The following is an 18,005-nucleotide window of genomic DNA, read 5'->3' on the forward strand; positions in this document are numbered from 1 at the left end:
GTGTGTGTGTGTGTGTGTGTGTACCACACATATGCCACATTTGTGCAATAAGTGAGGCAGGAAGAGAGAGCGTGAATAAGTGGATGCCTGACGAATGCATTCACTTCAGTTCAACACTGGTCTGTTATGACGACTGAGTCTGGAGCTCTGACGGTAAAGAAAACCGTCCCTGTTCTCAAGAACTTTATAAATCACATGGATGAAACATCCAGTAGTAACAGCAGGAAATATTCACGGAGCACTAAGGGTCCCAAATGCTGAGCTGAGAACTGCTGTGGGTCATCTTGGCATCCTGACAACTACGTGAGGAAGATAAAATCATTAAATCCTTCACTTTAAAATGAAAAAAGAAAAAAGAGAGAGAGAGAGAGAGACTCAGAGAGCCTGTCCTAGATCACACAGCTGGACAATCAGCAGAACCTAGACATAGGTTTATTTGACAAAATCCACTCTCTTGACTACTCTTCACTCCTGACCCTTTGGAGACTCATTCTTCACTGCCCTGACCGATAAGCCTTCTCTTTAAGGCTCTCGCAGACTGTGGTTTGTTTTAAGGCACAATCTGCAGGAATCAAGAAAACGGACTCTGGTGGCATAACAGTATTTGTCTGATGGTTTATTCCGACGAAGATGATCCACTACTGTTCTGAATTAATTCTGAATCGTGTACAGGATCTTGAAAATGAGAAGCAAGACAAAGAAAAGACTGTAAAGAGGAGGAGGCTTATAGGGAGGTAACACCTGCAATGCTGCCACTCAAATGCTAAAACATATCGAAACATCTACCGTCAGGGTTTTGACAGCTGGTGATCCAATAATATCTGAAGAAGGATATAGTTAGCCCCACCATGACTATTTGTTACATTTATTTAAAACACACATACACACACACACACACACACACATCACACCACATCACAATACTACTGTTTTACTCTATTTCGACTAGTCTATTTGGAGTTTTCTGTAGGTTTATGGCTCCTGATTTTTGAAGGCACTGAAATATCGTTTGCTTCAGTATAAGTCTTTCAGCACTTCTCATTATGCTGCCTGTGCAGAAATCATGGCAATATTAATTTAGTCCAATATGACAGAAGCTGCCTCTGCTTAATCCAACACCAGCTAATTCCTAAGACTATCACACACCACACACACCAGGGAGTATGCACCCAAAAAGAATAATGCAGATCCAGGGGAAAACATCTGAGAGTTAAAACAACAACACTATTTTCAGGGAAAGCTGACTAATTAGAAAGGTGCATGAAATTCTTTGAAACTATATTACCCTTTTCTTTCAGGGTCATGCACTGAAGACTTGTTATTTTGCTAATGTGACATTTTCAAGTCCAGAGTTCTACAACAGGGCCAATAATTACACTGGTTATTATCAGTAGCCTGTCGTTTCCATCTTGATCACTTGAGACTTACTTTATGCCTGTTCAGCTCATCTCCTCAACTGGTTTTGTCAGTTCCTATGTCAGTTCTTATGAGGCAATGCCTCATATTTCATTTTTATCTTTCCGTAGTACCTGATATGGCACTGGGCGTACAACACAAAGACCTCTAGAACTAATGGAAGATGAAACAAAATCAAATAAACTTGTACATCATTTAATCCAAAGCCTGGGAAAGAATGCTTTTAAGCCTTCCTGATACCAACCTTTCTGATGAACAATCGGATTTAGACCTTTGGTTTAAAAATTCAAAGCCGCTGACATTTCCTGCATGCAGCCTTTCCCATCAGGGCTGGGTGGTAAAAACATGGCAACTAGAACTCCCACCCTCTCCTCCTCCCCAAAATTTGTCTGGAAACCCCACCCCTGCAGTATCCCTTCCTTAATATCAATAGTCCAGTTTCTAGTCACAGCATTTCAAGAGCCATGTTTTTGGTCCAGAATCAAGGTCCAGTGAGTACATAGGGAACACAAACCACTTACCAGTGAGGAATTTGCTAGCTTTTTCAGAGCTTTGTCTTAGACTTCTAAATGCCCCATAATTCCAAGAGACCAGCTCTCCCACAGAGGGGCCTCAAACTGGGACAGTATAATTCCCTGGGTAGCTGAGATGCCAAGGTAAGTGTAATGTGTCACAAAGGCCAGGTTCAATTTCATCTTAAAATGATCATTACAATTTTAAATTCAGCATTCCAGACAGACAATAGCTACACAGGGAGGCTCCTCTCAGTTTGCAGAAGAGCCATTAAGTTCGCTCCTATTGCTAAGCAACAGTTGTTAAAATCAAACTGCTCTCAGCTCTCAAACAGCTGAAAAATCAGTCTATTCAATTCAGAGCACTATAGGTGAAGGGAGAAGAGAAAGACTGTTTTAGAGATCTTGAAATATAAGGTAGATTTAAGCTACATGTTAATTTTAGATACAGTCCCCAACTTCAAAATATTTGGTAGGGAATATGCGCAGGGTGCTCTGTCCCACACGAAAGAGTCCAGACATGTCTCTCTTTCCAAAATGTAACTACGTTCCTAAAACTCCAGTTGATTATGAATAATCTGGCTAAAGATTTATTGGCTACCATGATACTACCAGTAGTAGTTATCTATTGTTGCACAACAAATTACCCAACAACTTAGAGACTCCAAACATATTTCCGGTCGCGTAGCTTCTTCAGGACAAGGTTTTAGAAGTGGGTCAGCAGGGTGACTCTGGCTCATGGTTTCTCATGATGTTGCACCCAGAGGCCCACTAGGGTTACAGTCATCTGAAGGCTCGACTAGAGCTGGAAAATCCGTATCTGAGCTTACTCATGAGTCTGCTGGCCAGAGGCCTACTTTCTAGTTTCTTCTTAGCCTCATGGCCCTCTCCTCATGATACGGAAGCTTGTTTCCCCCAGAACAAGTGATCCAAGAGAGACTGACCAAGACAGAGGCCAGTGTGCCTTTTGATGACTTAAGTGCCAAAGTCATACACGATCACTTTTGCTCAATTTTGTCTGTTAAAAGCAAGTTACTAATTGCTACCCATACAAAAAGAAAAGGAAATCAATCTCCACCTCTTTAAGAAAGGAGTATGAAAGCATTTGGAGGCATATTTTTAAAATCACCAGACCATTCAAGAGAAACGTTCATGTCTTTCTCCAAACAAAATGGCAGCACTGCAGAAACCCAAAGAATGACGTTCTAGCCCCGCGCTACATACACCAGTGGGAGGTTTGGACTGGTAATAGTTCCTGCACATCCTCTGCTCATTAGCTAGGTGACAGTATTCAAAGCTGTCACTTATGGGGCACCTGGGTGGCTCAGTGGGTTAAAGCCTCTGCCTTCAGCTCAGGTCATGATCCCAGGGTCCTGGGATCGAGCCCCACATCGGGCTCTCTGCTAGGCAGGGAGCCTGCTTCCCTTCCTATCTCTCTGCCTCTCTCTCTGCCTACTTGTGATCTCTCTCTCTCTCTCTGTCAAATAAATAAATAAAATCTTTAAAAAAAAAAAAAAAAGCTGTCACTTACTACCGATGTGACCTTAGAGAATTTGTTTAACTCTCTGTATCCAATTTCCTCTAATGGCAAGAGAATATAATACTAGTAACTATTTCATATCTCAGTCAACATATGTAAAGTTCAGCATAGTGCTTGGTATATAGTATACCCTATAGAATTATATAACCTTATTGTTGTTGCTATTGTCATGTTGATAATAAGGGCAACCATTCAATTTGTCCATGGAAATACCCAACAGGGCAGCATAAGATAGGGGTTTACAAGATGTGGGTGTCACTTTGGGAGATCCTCTGCAAAAGCCATCCACAATTATGATGTATTCACAATCAATAAAAAAACAGGCTAATTACATGCTGTCAGGTTGCCTCTTCAGGTCTTCCCAGCACTTGTGAGGCCACAGGTTACAAATGCTGGTAAGAGAAGCAACCTGAACCAGGTGTAGTTGGCTCCATAAAGTTAAGGACACATGGAGGACCTGTGTACTCAGGGAATATTTCTGGCAGATGAAAAGTCCATTCCTCATTTACCATACACTTTAGAAGCTTTAAGATTCAGTTCACCTGTGCTGACTTACATCACTGTGAAAAGCAGTTCATTTCCTTTAAAATTTTTTAAATTAATTTATGTATTTGAGAGAGAGAGAGACTGGGGAGGGAGAGAGGGAGACAATCTCCAAGCCGACTCCCCACGGAGCATGGACCCCCCCCCCCCACAGGGCTTGATCCCACCACCCTGAGATCATGACCTGACCTGAAATCAAGAGTCAGCCACTTAACCGACTGAGCCACCTACATGCCCCAAAAGCAGTACATTTCTACAGATTACTTCTACTACCACACTCAATCTTTGATAAACTACTTTGAGAAATGTTGCGACTAAAAGCTTAGCTCATCCTGTTTAATGCATGGAGCTGAGGCAACGTTACATAAACACAACAGTATCACCGAGGATTTCTCCCAGTAGAAAATTCACTGAGAAATTTCATTTTTCATTACGTATTCTTGGGGCTATTTACTACCCTTAACTTTACAGAGTAATGATATCCAGTTTTTTGTAGTGTTGACATGCCTATTATTGCTTATTTGCCTTACTGCTTTTATTCTAAAAGTTCAAAAACCCAAAAAGTCCAGGAAACCATAAAGTTTTTTAGTCTTATATGAGGATGATTGTTTTTTGAGGATTATTTTTGTTTTATGATCAAGGAGTCATCATTAGTGAAATTAATTCTGACTCATCAGAGCTTATGTTCATTCACTGTTGAAAATACAGCATGTTAAGATTTTACAATATGTAGTCTTTTCAGAGAAGCAGGAGTCCCAGGATGATTTTTTTTCTCTTTTTAAAATATTTTATTTATTTATTTATTTGAGAGAGAGAGAGAAAGAGAGAGAGGGCATGTGCAGGGGGAGAAGCATCGGAAAAGGGAGAAAGAGACTCTCCACTAAGCAGGGAGCCAGAGGTGGGGCTTGATCCCAGGAACCTAAAATCAGCTAAGCTGAGGGCAGCTGCTTAACTGACTGAGCCTCCCAGGCAACCCCCCATTTTCCTCCTCCTTCTAATTAGTCTCCTCCAGCCCAAGATTTTTCACCTTCAAAATAAACGAGATTGTTTTCTATTACCATCTTTCTCACCATGGAAAAGTTCTATAATCCTGGAAATGCACTAAAGGGCATAACCTGAGCATTACGAGACTATCAGACTCCTAACAAGGCTGCGAGATGCAGGGCTGGCTTCATGTGTGCAACCTGTATTACACTGTGTCCCAAGCTTAGAAGGGCCCACATTTGACTTAATGCTCAACTGTCACTGTCTTGAAATTCTTTGAAATTTTTTAAATAAGGACCCGCACTTTCTTACTGTCCTGGGCTCTACAAAGAATGCAGCCAGTCCTGGCACTAGGACATACCTCCTTGAAATAGTGCAGAACTCCAAGAGATGAGAACATACCAAGGAAAAAAGACAGCAGGACACAGGGAAGGGGGAGAGAAGTAAGAACTAAGATAAGGGGTATTGCACAGAAAATTAAAAGATGGTGAGAGCCCCAAATGAGAAACACTACATGCAGCCAGCACTTTAACCTCGGACTTCTCAACACTGTTGCTAGCTTGGGTTAGATAGACAGGCTCTTTCCTTTGATGTCCTGATTACCAGGCAAATAGGACACTGGGAAATAGAATTAAACTGAGAAAGTGAGCACAGTCTTTCCAAGGATGGCTGATAGTGGAGCAGTGATTCTTAGCCTTATTTCTATTTTCACACAATTCACATTGTAGCACATTTCCATCAATAACATCTCTCTGTTTTGGAGCACTTCCCTTTGGAAGGAAGCTGATCAGAAACCTCAGGGGGATAACGGCATTTTGAAGAAGTCCTGACTGTTCTCATTCCGCCCCATTCAAATCCCAATGAGAATCACTGCAATGATGATATATCTACACAGTATTAACTTTCTGAGTTTGAAACAGAAAATCAATCTTTGATTCCTGCCTGAAGTTACAGTTTTACCTTGTAAAACAGACATTGGAAAAAGCCCACATTCTGTGCCTTTCTTACAAGTTCACTCAATAAATAGATAAGCTACTTAAACAGAGCTGAGTATTCTCACAAATCCTGAAAGAGACTGTAGACAGCTGGGTATATGTGACATTAACTTAATTCATGGTAACCAATATCCTACTGAAAATTTAATCCAATTCTCAATACAGAGAAAAACGCTTCCTCGGACCAAATCATATCATTGCTGTACTCAAGGCCCTCATTTCTGCAGCCCGGTGAAAGAAATCACAGATCCTCAATACCAACTGCTAGCCAAGTAAGAATCTGCCCACGGATGACTGATTTCACCAGGGCTCATCCCCCTGGGGTCACCAGCTGCTGTACCCATCAGGTGAATGCCAAGTGGACCTACTGGTGGGAAGACTAGGGAGGAAATGGGTGTTGTAGACAAAAACAGCATCAAGCGTCAGTAACGACGTTAAATAATTCCAGTTTCCCAAGATCTTGTTCTTTCTGAAGTTGATGTCGGATTAGAGGTACCATCGGTGCAAAGAGAGCAGGCACTTGGTGGTGGACAGATCTGAGTGAGCCTCATTCCCAGTAAGTGCAAGAACCGGGGCCAGGCCTTTCACCACTCTGGCTCTCACGCTTCCTTCAGAGTGTATGGTCCCTGCTACTACCTCCACAGTGAAGGGGTGATGACGAGGCAGCCTCCAGATCTTTCAGAAAAGACTACCCAGTGAAATCAAAAGGGGTTAAGTGGAGGAGAAGAGATGGATGTCCTGTAGAACTGCTTGGCTGAAAGAAAAGGAAACAGTCAGGGGGAGGGCACTGAGGCGATCAGGAGTCCACTGCTAGGATGTAAGCCCGTCTCCGGAAATCTCATCTGTATCAACCTGAACTCCAGATGTAAGTGATTGCAGGACATGTGAGGTTGCACACTGGCGGTTCACAGCCAAATGCGGTCCTCAGAAGTATTTTGTTTGACCTGAATAGTATTTTTTAAGGAGTATGGATTCATTGCTAGCATTTAAAGCCAGATTTCACATAAATATCCAGCTTTCTGGCTTTCCTTTTAAAAAGAAAGAAAGAAAGAAGACAGAAAGAAGAATCCCTCATCTGTAATCCCTCGTGACAAAATCAGGGGGAGCTGAGTAGCACCTGCCCCCTTTACACACGGCATCAGCTCTCCAGCCCGTCCTTCAGTTACCTGCCTGGCCCTAAAATGGAGGAGACTGAAAGGCAATCAAGCAGCAATTAAGCAATGTGAGTAAATCAAAGATATGAACAGACACAATCAACTACATTGTACCTTTGCCAAGGAGAGACAGTAATAGAGGAGAAGGGTCTCCTGGAGAGGGTGGCACAAAGAAAGTGAACTTGGCAATGCAACACGGTCAGGAGAGAGGGGGCCCAGGCCAGCTGGAACAAGGCTCTGGGTCTGCTTGAAAGCATATGCAAGACATCTGATGAGCAGAGGAGGTGTTCCATGTGACCTAGCTTACTGTGGCTCTCCTTCCCAGGAAAAGAATGCAGCGACCACCTGACATGAACATTTTAGTGGCTTTGCAGGTTGGTACAGTTAAAGATGTAACTTCTCAGTTCCAAAATTCTTATTCCAGGCAGAGAGAGAGAGAGAGTGTGTGTGTGTTTAAAAATAAGACTTGGGGAAGGAAGGAAGGAAGGAAGGAAGGACGGACGGACGGACTTGGAATCACTCTTAATTTAAATTTGATTTACCAAAGCTCTTTATTTTTCTTTAATAATGGTGATAATAATGTTTTACTTAAAAATATAAATTAGACACATTCTATACCCAAAACTTTCTATCTTTGGTGAAATAATGAAAAAAATTGTTTTTTATACATTTGGAAAAAAAAATAATGGAAAATATGTCCCAAACTAGAATACCTCCAGCTGGGGGGGCAGGGGTGGCTAACAAACAAAAAAAAAGTGCCATTTATATTTAGGAATAAATGCAACAAAACAATTTTAAGACTTATATGCTGAGAAATGAAGAACACTGCTGAGATAAGCACACATCTAAATACATGAAAAGAACATTCCACATTCAGAGATTAAAAGAACAAATATTATTTTTTAAAAGATTTTATTTATTTGACAGACAGAGATCACAAGTAGGCAGAGAGGCAGAGAGAGAGAGGGAGAGGCAGGCTCCCTGCTGAGCAGAGAACCCGATGTGGGGCTCAAACTCAGGACCCTGAGATCATGACCTGAGCCGAAGGCAGAGGCTTAACCCACTGAGCCACCCAGGTGCCCCGAAAGAGCAAATATTATTAAGATTGACAATTCTCCCCAAACTGACCTAGAGAATCAATAGAATCACTATAAAAATTTCAAGAGAGACTTCCAGCTTCAGCTCTTGACGTGTAAAGAACTTAGAAGCTGACATATTTGTCTTTATAACAGGTAAAAGGTGGACAAATTGAAAATCAATGACCTGGACACATCAAAAAATTGAGGTTGCAGGACAAACGGCCAGCCCCAAATCTGGAGGGACACAGCTGATATCTGCTTATCAGGAGCAGAAGGTGCTGGAGCCAGGAAGGGGCAGCAACACCAAATGGTCATTTTGACCAACTGCTAGAGGCTGCGTGTGCACCAGCGTTAGCGTGGGCACTGCTGAGGACTGTCTTCTTAGGGGGTCCCCATACTACTTCTGGCTCTTGCAGGGAAGGGGGAAGAGCACCGTTGTGAAATACACTCAGAGCCTTCTCCATAAAAAGGTCTACTCTCCAGAGAAAAGGACTGTCTAAGCCTTACCAAGCTGGGGGAGGAGCATCTCTCCCACTCCTGCCTTATCTAAGGAGAAAATAATGTAGTCCAGATAGGTCAGGGGAGATAAACTGGGAATGCTGCAGCCAGAGAAGGAACAAACAAAGCCTCCTCCATAGTCCAGCAGTTCCCCAGCGTGCCTCCCCACTAGAATCTCCTGGGGAATTTAAAAAAATCCTGATGCCCACGTTGTACCCAGAGCAGTCAAGTCAGAATCTCTGGGGATGGGACCAGGTACCAGGGTTTTAAAAAACTGGCCCAAGCCAAATTCACACCAAGTTCAGATCTATTACTGATTACACAGCCTTGAGTGGTTTGACAGAAAAGAGAACAGATTATGAATTACCTACTTTACAAGGACCAAGTAATTACCAGTAAAGAACTCACTATTTCTCTTAGCAACTGCGACTGTGCCATGAGCTTTCCCTTAAGTACATTCAACCATTCCTCATTTTGTTAATTTACCTTATCTTGCGTTGAAAGGTAAAACATACCATCTGCTCACAGATGATCAAGAGTGGCTTATAGTACCTCCATTGGCATGATTTCTAGTCTCATAAAAATAACCCACCTCACTCTTCCATATTTCACTTTAGATCATTTCATAAAGTCTATAATTAACCCTAGAGCTTCAGGTGTGTAGTAAGCACCACGATGTGCCCTGATCTGTGTACTCCCTGGCTGTGCACTTCTATTCATACCACAGCTGTGTCCAACCTGCACCTGCAGAGTCCCTGCATCAGCAATCCTCAGAAATGCGCACATTTTAAATTCTACTTTGGTGCAGAGCTTCTATATTTGAGCAGATGCTTAAAAATACACTGCCACCAGCACAGTGACACTCAAGACCTTGCAAATTGTCCTTCATCTCGGTCTTGTATAGAGTTAAAGCCTCACTACAGGAAAGGGCACTTGATTGACTGATGATGGTCCCACCCCCCCCCCCCCCTCCCACCAACAAAATTTCCTACAGCTGCTGCAAGTCCAAGAATGATCTGGACTGGACTCATAAGCTTATTTAACAGGAAGCCAATGACACTCAAGCTTCAGGGCCTCTCACTTCTGCCGAAGCCCTGGGAGGTATCCTGAGGGTCTGTATTTGTGATTTTTGTATTCTTTTCCTTGAGACAACTGTGTAAGTGTTAGGCCTCCAAATTCTGGATCCTACCTTAAGTGGGCCCAATGTAACTTGGCTGCCAGTCAGAAGGCAGGCACTAAATAAACTGGTGAATCTTCATACTGTGAAGTTAACAAGGATTGCTTTTAGGGTTGCAATCATACCCACAGAATTAGGCTTTCCTTCATCTACAATGAAGCCGCCAACAGAGGCAAGGGGAACATGATACAGAAAGGAGACTTGCCTATCTTTGGAAAGGGCTGGGCTCTAGGTCCTAAAAGAAAGCAGTCCCGGAAAACCCAGGCTTTTCCAGTGTATGTGGAAATTAGGTAGGCCCAGACCCCGGGGAGTGGATCCCCAGGCCATCTTCCACAAATAAAATCAGCTTTCTCCGCCTTCAGGGCCAAGCAGGGGCAACCTGTCTGGGGTCTTTACAAAGAAAACTGTCCACTTTCTTGCTAAATTTGAAATTCTTTTTAATAAAGTAGCAATAATTAAAGAAAAATGGCTTAACATGCAAATGCCTGGAGTGAATATTTGAAAACATACTCATTAATTGACAGGTCTAACCCAGAGCTGCCAGACTCCTGTGTATTTGGGTGGGAGTAGGGGTGGGAATAGGCAAGTGGGAGGGGATTAAAGCAGGATAGAACCTGGAGACAGCCTGAAACATGGAAGCCCAATCTGCACAGCATGTGGCCTAACCAGGCACCCCCTTGCTTCCCGCCGGGGCAGAGACATGGCAGAGCTGCTCTGCCAGGTGGGCCCACATCACAGCCCTACAAGCAGACGGGAGGCCTGCAAAGGCTGATGTAAGTGTGAGGTGTTCACTTGCTTCCACAACCTTCCCTCCTGCTTGCCTTGGCAACTCCCTAGGTTCTGGGGTGAATCTGGGTCAGTGATTCCTGGTTCAGAAAGTGGACACAGAATCTGGTGTGGGAGTTAGCCACTATCTAGCCCTCTCTCACCTTGAACACTTTTCTGTTGGGAGCTAGCCCTTCCCAGGGGAGGTCCTACTCTCCCTGGCTAGCCAGTAATTCCGGATCGTCTTCTGCACACTTCCCTGTTTCTGCCCCCCAAGTCCACCTTCCCCAGCCACCTGTGTACTCAGCTCTTAGGTCCAGTTCTCCAGGAATCCCCTGTGGGGGGCCAGCTCCACAGAGTGGCTGAGCCCCAGGAATATGCTGGCCCTCACTCCAAAAGAAACCCCCTCTCTTACCACCACTAGCCACTGCAACTGACCCATGTGCAACCCGCCGCCCTTACAGCAGGGCCACAGACACTGCCACACCCAACCCCTTCTAATGTGGAATCATGTGGCACCAGACCACATTCCAGGCAACACCAGCAGCACGGTTGTAAAGAAGCAGCGTGCTTGCTCAGGATGGGGTAACCCTGCCCCTCGCCACACTGGTTACGGGCAATCACCATCCACCCCTCCTCAGCTAGCTCACTGAAGGGAGCTTTCCTCCTAAAGCTACTTAAGTAGCAGGGAAGACGTCAGAATCGAGGCAGCCAAAATGGCAGTGTTCCAATGGTGTGGAAGACTTGGCTGTTTTGGTCACTTTGTCTTCTGGCCCATTTTGCACGCACCAGCCAAAGCCAGATGCCATTCTCTAAAGCTCCTCAGAACTTTGCTGCAATCCCAGATGAAAAAGAAGCACCCTTTCCCTCCCCAGCCTCCCGCAAATGCAGAAATGGGCTCATGGAGGATTAACATTAAAAACTCTTTTCCCTCATGAACCATATTTAAATGATAAAACCTATGAGGAAGCTCTGCACCTTACCTTTTCCAGAAACTAGCTTGTGACAAAAAACTGAGGAGAGGGTCTCAACAAATCACAGTTGGTAAACAATCCTGCTGAGAGCATAGTGAAGACGCCGTCATTTCACCACAGACATGTTCATTATTATGGATGGGGTTGACAACAGAAGTCAACGGGGTTGACAAGACATCAATGCTATTACCATTATAGGCTATTTTGTATTATGTTGATGGGAATTTGGGGGAGAAGGTTTTGAGAATAGAGAAAAAAAAAAAAAAAAAACCCAATTTTCCTGACCATGTCCAATGCAGCATGTATGGCAAAATACTGAGGTAGAATGTGGTTAATCTGCGAAGATTTCCATTCAGATAAAAAATAAATAGATTTACTGTGGTAGTTCAGGTTCATTCTAGAACATGTCTCTTTATTCTTACTTCAATTTAGAAAGAATTCAAACAGATAGTACTTACTAGTTACTATTGTTGAATACAGATTCATAGGCTTTGGAAATGGACTCTTTTGTGGTAGGTCAACAATGGCTACTAAACAAAATACACCCTCACTCATGGTTCTACAAAGCGTGATGATCAGAACCCATGGGGTTAGTTTAGGTGAAGACAATCACAGCAAGAAGGCTGCTTAAACCATACACAGATTTGTTACGCAAGAGTCCCTCCATCCTCCTTCCCCCACAGGCTTTCCCCATCATCACCTTACATATGCTTTTACCATTGTACTCAATTATAAAGGAAACACTTGTTCCTGATAATCTGGCTAAAAAGGTTAGAGAACTCCACAAAGCAGCATGGGAGAAATATGACATCCTTCTGTGACACAGAAGTTCTTGAAAGTACCACACACACAACACCCAGCGTAAGACTTACCTGAAGGCGCTTACTTAAAAGACAGTCTATCGGTAAAGGGGAGTGGGAGATCCAGGCTTCTGCTTATGAAATGAATAAGTCAGGGGGAATAAAAGGCAAAGCATAGGGATATACTCAACAATATGGTAGCTACATCTGTGGTGAGCACAGCGTAACGTACAGAGATACTGAATCAGTAGGCTGTACACCTGAAACTAGTGTAAAATTGGGTGTCAACTATACTCAAATAACAACATTTAAAATAAGTTAGTACATAAATAAATAATAAATGAATGAAAGACCGTCCAACACACGGACTTAGAATGGAAGTCGGGAGTCTGCCTCCTTAGCCAGCTGTGCAGTGTCTCCCCAACCCCGGCAGGCGAGCGCCGCTGACCTCGTCTGCATTCCTGTCAGTCTGGACGTGGCTGCTCCACTCTACTCACCTGGTGGACTTCCGTGGCCTGCAGCCGCTGTGGCAATTGCAAAAGCAGACGCCGGCGAAACAGAGCAGAGGGAGTTGTCGGCTGTCTGTCCTGGTTATGTAAAAGAATTGAAATGGCACGGTGAAGCAGATGGGTAATATTCTGTCATGAAAATTCTCATTTTCATTCCTGCACTGGATGAAGGGTTGGGCCAGACGCCCTGTATTGTCCTTGTTAATAGAAAAATAACAAGATTTTACATCAGTAATTGCACTCTAGGTGTATACCCAAAGGAACTGAAAATAGAGCCACGGAAAAACCAATACATGAATATCCCTGGCAGCATTATTCACAACAATTGAAAAAGTACAAACCACCCGAATGTCCATCAATCGTGGGATGGATAAACCAGATGTGGTATATCAACACAAGGGAGTACTATTTAGCCACAAAAAGGAATGAAGGACTGATACCTTCTACAACATGAATGACCTGTGAAAACACGATGCTACACGAGAGAAGTCAATCACAGAAAAGCATGTATTTTATGAGTGAGTCTATGCATATGAAATGTCTGGGAGAGGTCAATTCCCAGAGACAGAAAGTAGAATGGTGGTTTCCAGAGGCTGGGGGGAGATGGGAATAGGTGGTGATTGCTAATGGGCAGAGGGTTTCTTTTTGGGGTAATAAAGATGCTCTGGAGTGAGAGGCTGCCCCATCTTGTGACTATATAAAAGCCACTGGCCTGTACACTTGAGAAAGGTGAACTCTGTGATATCTGATTCATAGCTCAATATAAAAAAGTTTTTTAAAAATTTCCTACATCAAAAAGAATTTTCCTACGTCATATTACCGACAGAATTTTCTGTGCAAAACACCTCTAAAATGCAGATGGATTCTAAACTCAAAAGGATGTTCTGAGCACCCTTTTGCAGCCCCTTTCCCTCCTCGGACATTTAACACACAGCATCTGATAATGCTGATTATCAGCAACCTCATTTTTTCCTCATTCAAGCTTCTGGTGAAAATAACTCACTGTGATTCTGACCTGAAGGGTTTTTATTAGTTTGCCCCTAAAGTGATATAGTCATGCTTAAAATAAATAAATATGAGGCAAGGCAAAGAGCTGCTTAATATACCCAAGTAGAAAGCACGGAAAAGCTCTACCCTCTCCTTTAGCAGTAGCCTTTAAATATTTGTGGCATAAGGTGGCAAGTAGACAGACGAACAGGCAAAATTTCAACTAAACAGCAAGAAAATGTATGACACTGTCCCATTTGGATCCTCTGTTTTACCACAGATTTTAGCTTCCTTCCCATGTTCTTATGTCTCTGGGGTGTAGTCACATCAGAGAAGAAACAAAGGACTTAGTTCACAAACAGGATGAGGATTTCCAAATAATGCTTATATAAATTTTAAAATGTTACATATGAATATAAATATATAAGGAAAGACTATAAAGCAGAGAACTAATAATAGTGACCAAATGAACAGTATTTATTTCTTGCCTTTGTAGAGTTTCACTTTCATGGGCTTTGGCCCAAAACTGTTCCAGGTTACCATGAACTCAATAGGGAGTCTGCCCCATGTGGCAACAGTTAAGGAAGTCAGCAAAACTGGACTGATCAAAGCTCTAAGAGAGAGAGATCTAGCTAACCCCACAGTAGACCTGTAACAAGCCAGGGGAGTCCTGCTAGCCATTTTCATTTACCAGAACCACCCCCACGTCAGGGGGATCCATGATTATCAGGAATCTGAAACTGGTCCACACTCCAAGGGCTGATATGCATCTAGGTGAGCCTTCTATTTTTTTTTTTTTTAATTAACATATACCGTATTCTTTGTTTCAGGGGTACATGTTTGTGATTCATCAATCTTAACACAATTCACAGCACTCACCATAGCACATACCTTCTCCAATGGTCACCACCCAGCCCTCCCCGAAGCCATCTCCAGCAACCCTCAGGTGTTTCCTAAGATTAAGAGTCTCTATGGTTTGTCTCCCTCTCTGGTTTCATTTTGTTTCATTCATCCTAGGAATGCACCCATTTCTCCCAGATTGTCTAATTTGCTGGCAAATAGTTGCTCATAATATGTTCTTGTAATTGTTTGTATTTCTTTGGTATTGGTTGTGATCTTTCCTCTTTCATTCATGATTTTATTAATTTGGGTCCTTTCCCTTTTCTTTTTGATAACTCTGCCAGGGGTTTATCAATCTTATTAATTCTTTCAATGAACCAGCTCCTAGTTTTGTTGATCTGTTCTACTGTTCTTTTGGTTTCTATTTCATGGATTTCTGCTCTGATCTTTATTATTTCTCTTCTCCTGCTGGGTTTAGGCTTTCTTTGCTATTCTTTCTCCAGCTCCTTTAGGTATAGGGTTAGGCTCTGTATTTGAGACCTTTCTCGTTTCTTAAGAAAGGCTTGTATTGCTATATACTTTCCTCTCAGGACTACCTTTGCTGTGTCGGAAAGATTTTGAACAGTTGTGTTTTCATTTTCATTTGTTTCTGTGAATTTTTCAAATTCTTCTTTAATATCCTGGTTGATCCATGCACTCTTTAGTAGGATGCTCTTTAGTCTCCAGGTATTTGAGTTCTTTCCAAATTTCCTCTTGTGACTGAGTTCTAGTTTCAAAGCACTGTGGTCTGAAAATATGCAGGGAATAATCCCAATCTTTTGGTACCCAATGATTTGTGACCCAGGATATGATCTATACTGGAGAATGTTTCATGTGCACTAGAGGAGAATGTGTATTCTGTTGCTTTGGGATGAAATATATCTGAATATATTTGTGATGTCCATCTGGTCCAGTGTGTTATTTAAGTCCTTTATTTCTTTATCTTTGCTTAGATGATCAGTCCATTTCAGTGAGGGGGTTGCTAAAGTCCCCTATTATTATTGCATTATTGTCAATGTGTTTCTTTGATTTTGTTATTAATTGGTTTATACAACTGGCTGCTCCCATATCAGGGGCATAGATATTTAAAATTGTTAGATCTTATTGTTGGACAGACCCTTTAAGTACAATATAGTGTCCTTCCTCTTCTTACAGTCTTTGGTTTAAAAATCTACAATTTGTCTGATATAAGGATTGCCACTCCAGCTTTCTTTTGATGTTCATTAGCATGGTAAATGGTTTTCCACCCCCTCACTCTAAATCTGGAGGTATCCTTGGGTCTAAAATGAGTCTCTGGCAGACAGTACATTGATGGGTCTTTTTTTTTTTTTTTTTTTTTAATCCATTCTGATACCCTGTGTCTTTTGATTGGGGTGTTTAGCCCATTTATATTCAGGGTAACTATTGGAAGATATGAATTTACTGTCATTGTATTGCCTGTAAGGTGACTGTTACTGTATATTGTCTCTGCTCCTTTCTGGTCTATGTTATTTTTAGGCTCTTTCATTGCTTATTAGAGGACCCCTTTCAATATTTCCTGTAAGGCTGGTTTGGTGTTTGCAAAATCTTTTAATTTTTGTTTGTCTTGAAAGCTTTATCTCTCTTTCTATTTTCTTTCTATCTTTCTTTCTATTTTACTATGACAGCCTGGCTGTCCATAGTATAATAGATAATAATATAACAGTATAATATAATATATATAATATACGTATATCATATATATAATATTATAACAGTATAATAATACTGGCTGACTATAGTATTCTTGGCTGCATGTTTTTCTCATTTAGTGCCAGTCCTTTCTGGACTTCCAGGTCTCTGTGGATAGGTCTGCTGCCAATCTAATATTTCTACCAATCTAATATTTCTACTGTTATAGGTTATAGACCTCTTGTCCCAAACTGCTTTCAGGATTTTCTCTTTGTCTCTGAGACTTGTAAATTTTACTATTAGATGACAGAGTGTGGACCTATTTTTATTGGTTTTGAGGGGCATTCTCTGTGCCTCCTGGATTTTGATGCCTATTTCCTTCCCCAAATTAGGGAAGTTCTCTGCTATAATTTGCTCCAGTATACCTGCCCCCCTCTCTCTTTCTTCTTCTTCTGGGATCCCAATTATTCTAATATTGTTTCATCTTATGGTATCACTTATCTCTCAATTTCTCCCCTCGTGATCCAGTAGTTATCTCTCTTTTTCTCAGCTTCTTTATTCTCCATCATTTGGTCTTCTAGATCACTAATTCTCTCTTTTGCCTCATTTATCCTAGCAGTTAGTTTCCATTTTTTATTGTACCTCATTAATAGCTGTTTTGATGTCAACTTGGCTGGATTTTAGTTCTTTTATTCCTCAAGAAAGGGATTTTTCTAGTATCTTCTATGCTTTTTTCAAGCCCAGCTAGTATCTTTATAATTGTCGTTCTGAACTGTGGTTCCGACATCTTACTCATGTCCATATTGATTAGGTCTCTGGCTGTTAGTACTGCCTCTTGTTCTTTTTTTTGAGGTGAGTTTTTCCATTTTGTCATTTTGTCCAGAGAAGAATAGATCAATGAGAGAACAAAGTGCTAAAAGGGTAACAATGACCCCAGAAAAATATACACTAAACAAATCAAAAGAGACCCAAAACTGGGGGGAAAGAAAGGAAAATAAATAAGTAAAAAGAAAAGGAAAAAAGAATCTGATCAGGCTGGTGAATAGAACACAGCCACACACTAGATTTTGGGTGTATTTTGGTCTGTTAGAAGAAATGGTCTCCCAAAATTTTAAAGAAAGAAAAACTTTTATATATATACAAAAATAAGGGTAAATACGATGAAGGGTGACTGTAAAGATGAAAATTAAAAAAGATTTTTGAAAAGCAATTGATAAAACAAGAAGTTGGTTGAAAAAAAGGAAGAAAAAAATTTTTTAAATTTAAAAAGGAGAGAATGTGATCAGGCGGGAGACTATAACAAAGTCATACGTTAGATTTAGGGTATATTTTAGTCTGTTAGAAGAAACTTTATCTCAAAATTTTAAAGAAAGAAAAATAAATATATATACAAAAATAAGGTTAAATACAATGAGGGAAAAGAATATGACTATGAAAATGATAATTTAATACAATTTCAAAAAAGGAATTGATAAGAGTAAGATGTTGGTTAAAACAGGAAAGAAGAAAATTTTTTTAAAAAATGGGAAAAGAAGAAAATTTT

At 41.5% G+C, this 18,005-nt stretch overlaps 1 protein-coding gene across 1 annotated transcript in view; it reads right to left on the reverse strand.

Moving 5' to 3' along the window:
* RASGRF2 (Ras protein specific guanine nucleotide releasing factor 2) overlaps window positions 1-18,005 on the reverse strand; it is a 247,608-nt gene that overhangs the window by 72,753 nt on the left and 156,850 nt on the right. Inside the window, exon 17 of the mRNA XM_032847493.1 lies at window positions 12,935-13,024. Coding sequence (XP_032703384.1) covers window positions 12,935-13,024 — 90 coding nt within the window. The remainder of the gene's footprint in view (window positions 1-12,934; window positions 13,025-18,005) is intronic.

This window comes from Lontra canadensis, unplaced genomic scaffold, assembly GCF_010015895.1.
Source record: "Lontra canadensis isolate GAN:19392208 unplaced genomic scaffold, GSC_riverotter_1.0 scaffold4, whole genome shotgun sequence".
NCBI lineage: Eukaryota > Metazoa > Chordata > Mammalia > Carnivora > Mustelidae > Lontra > Lontra canadensis.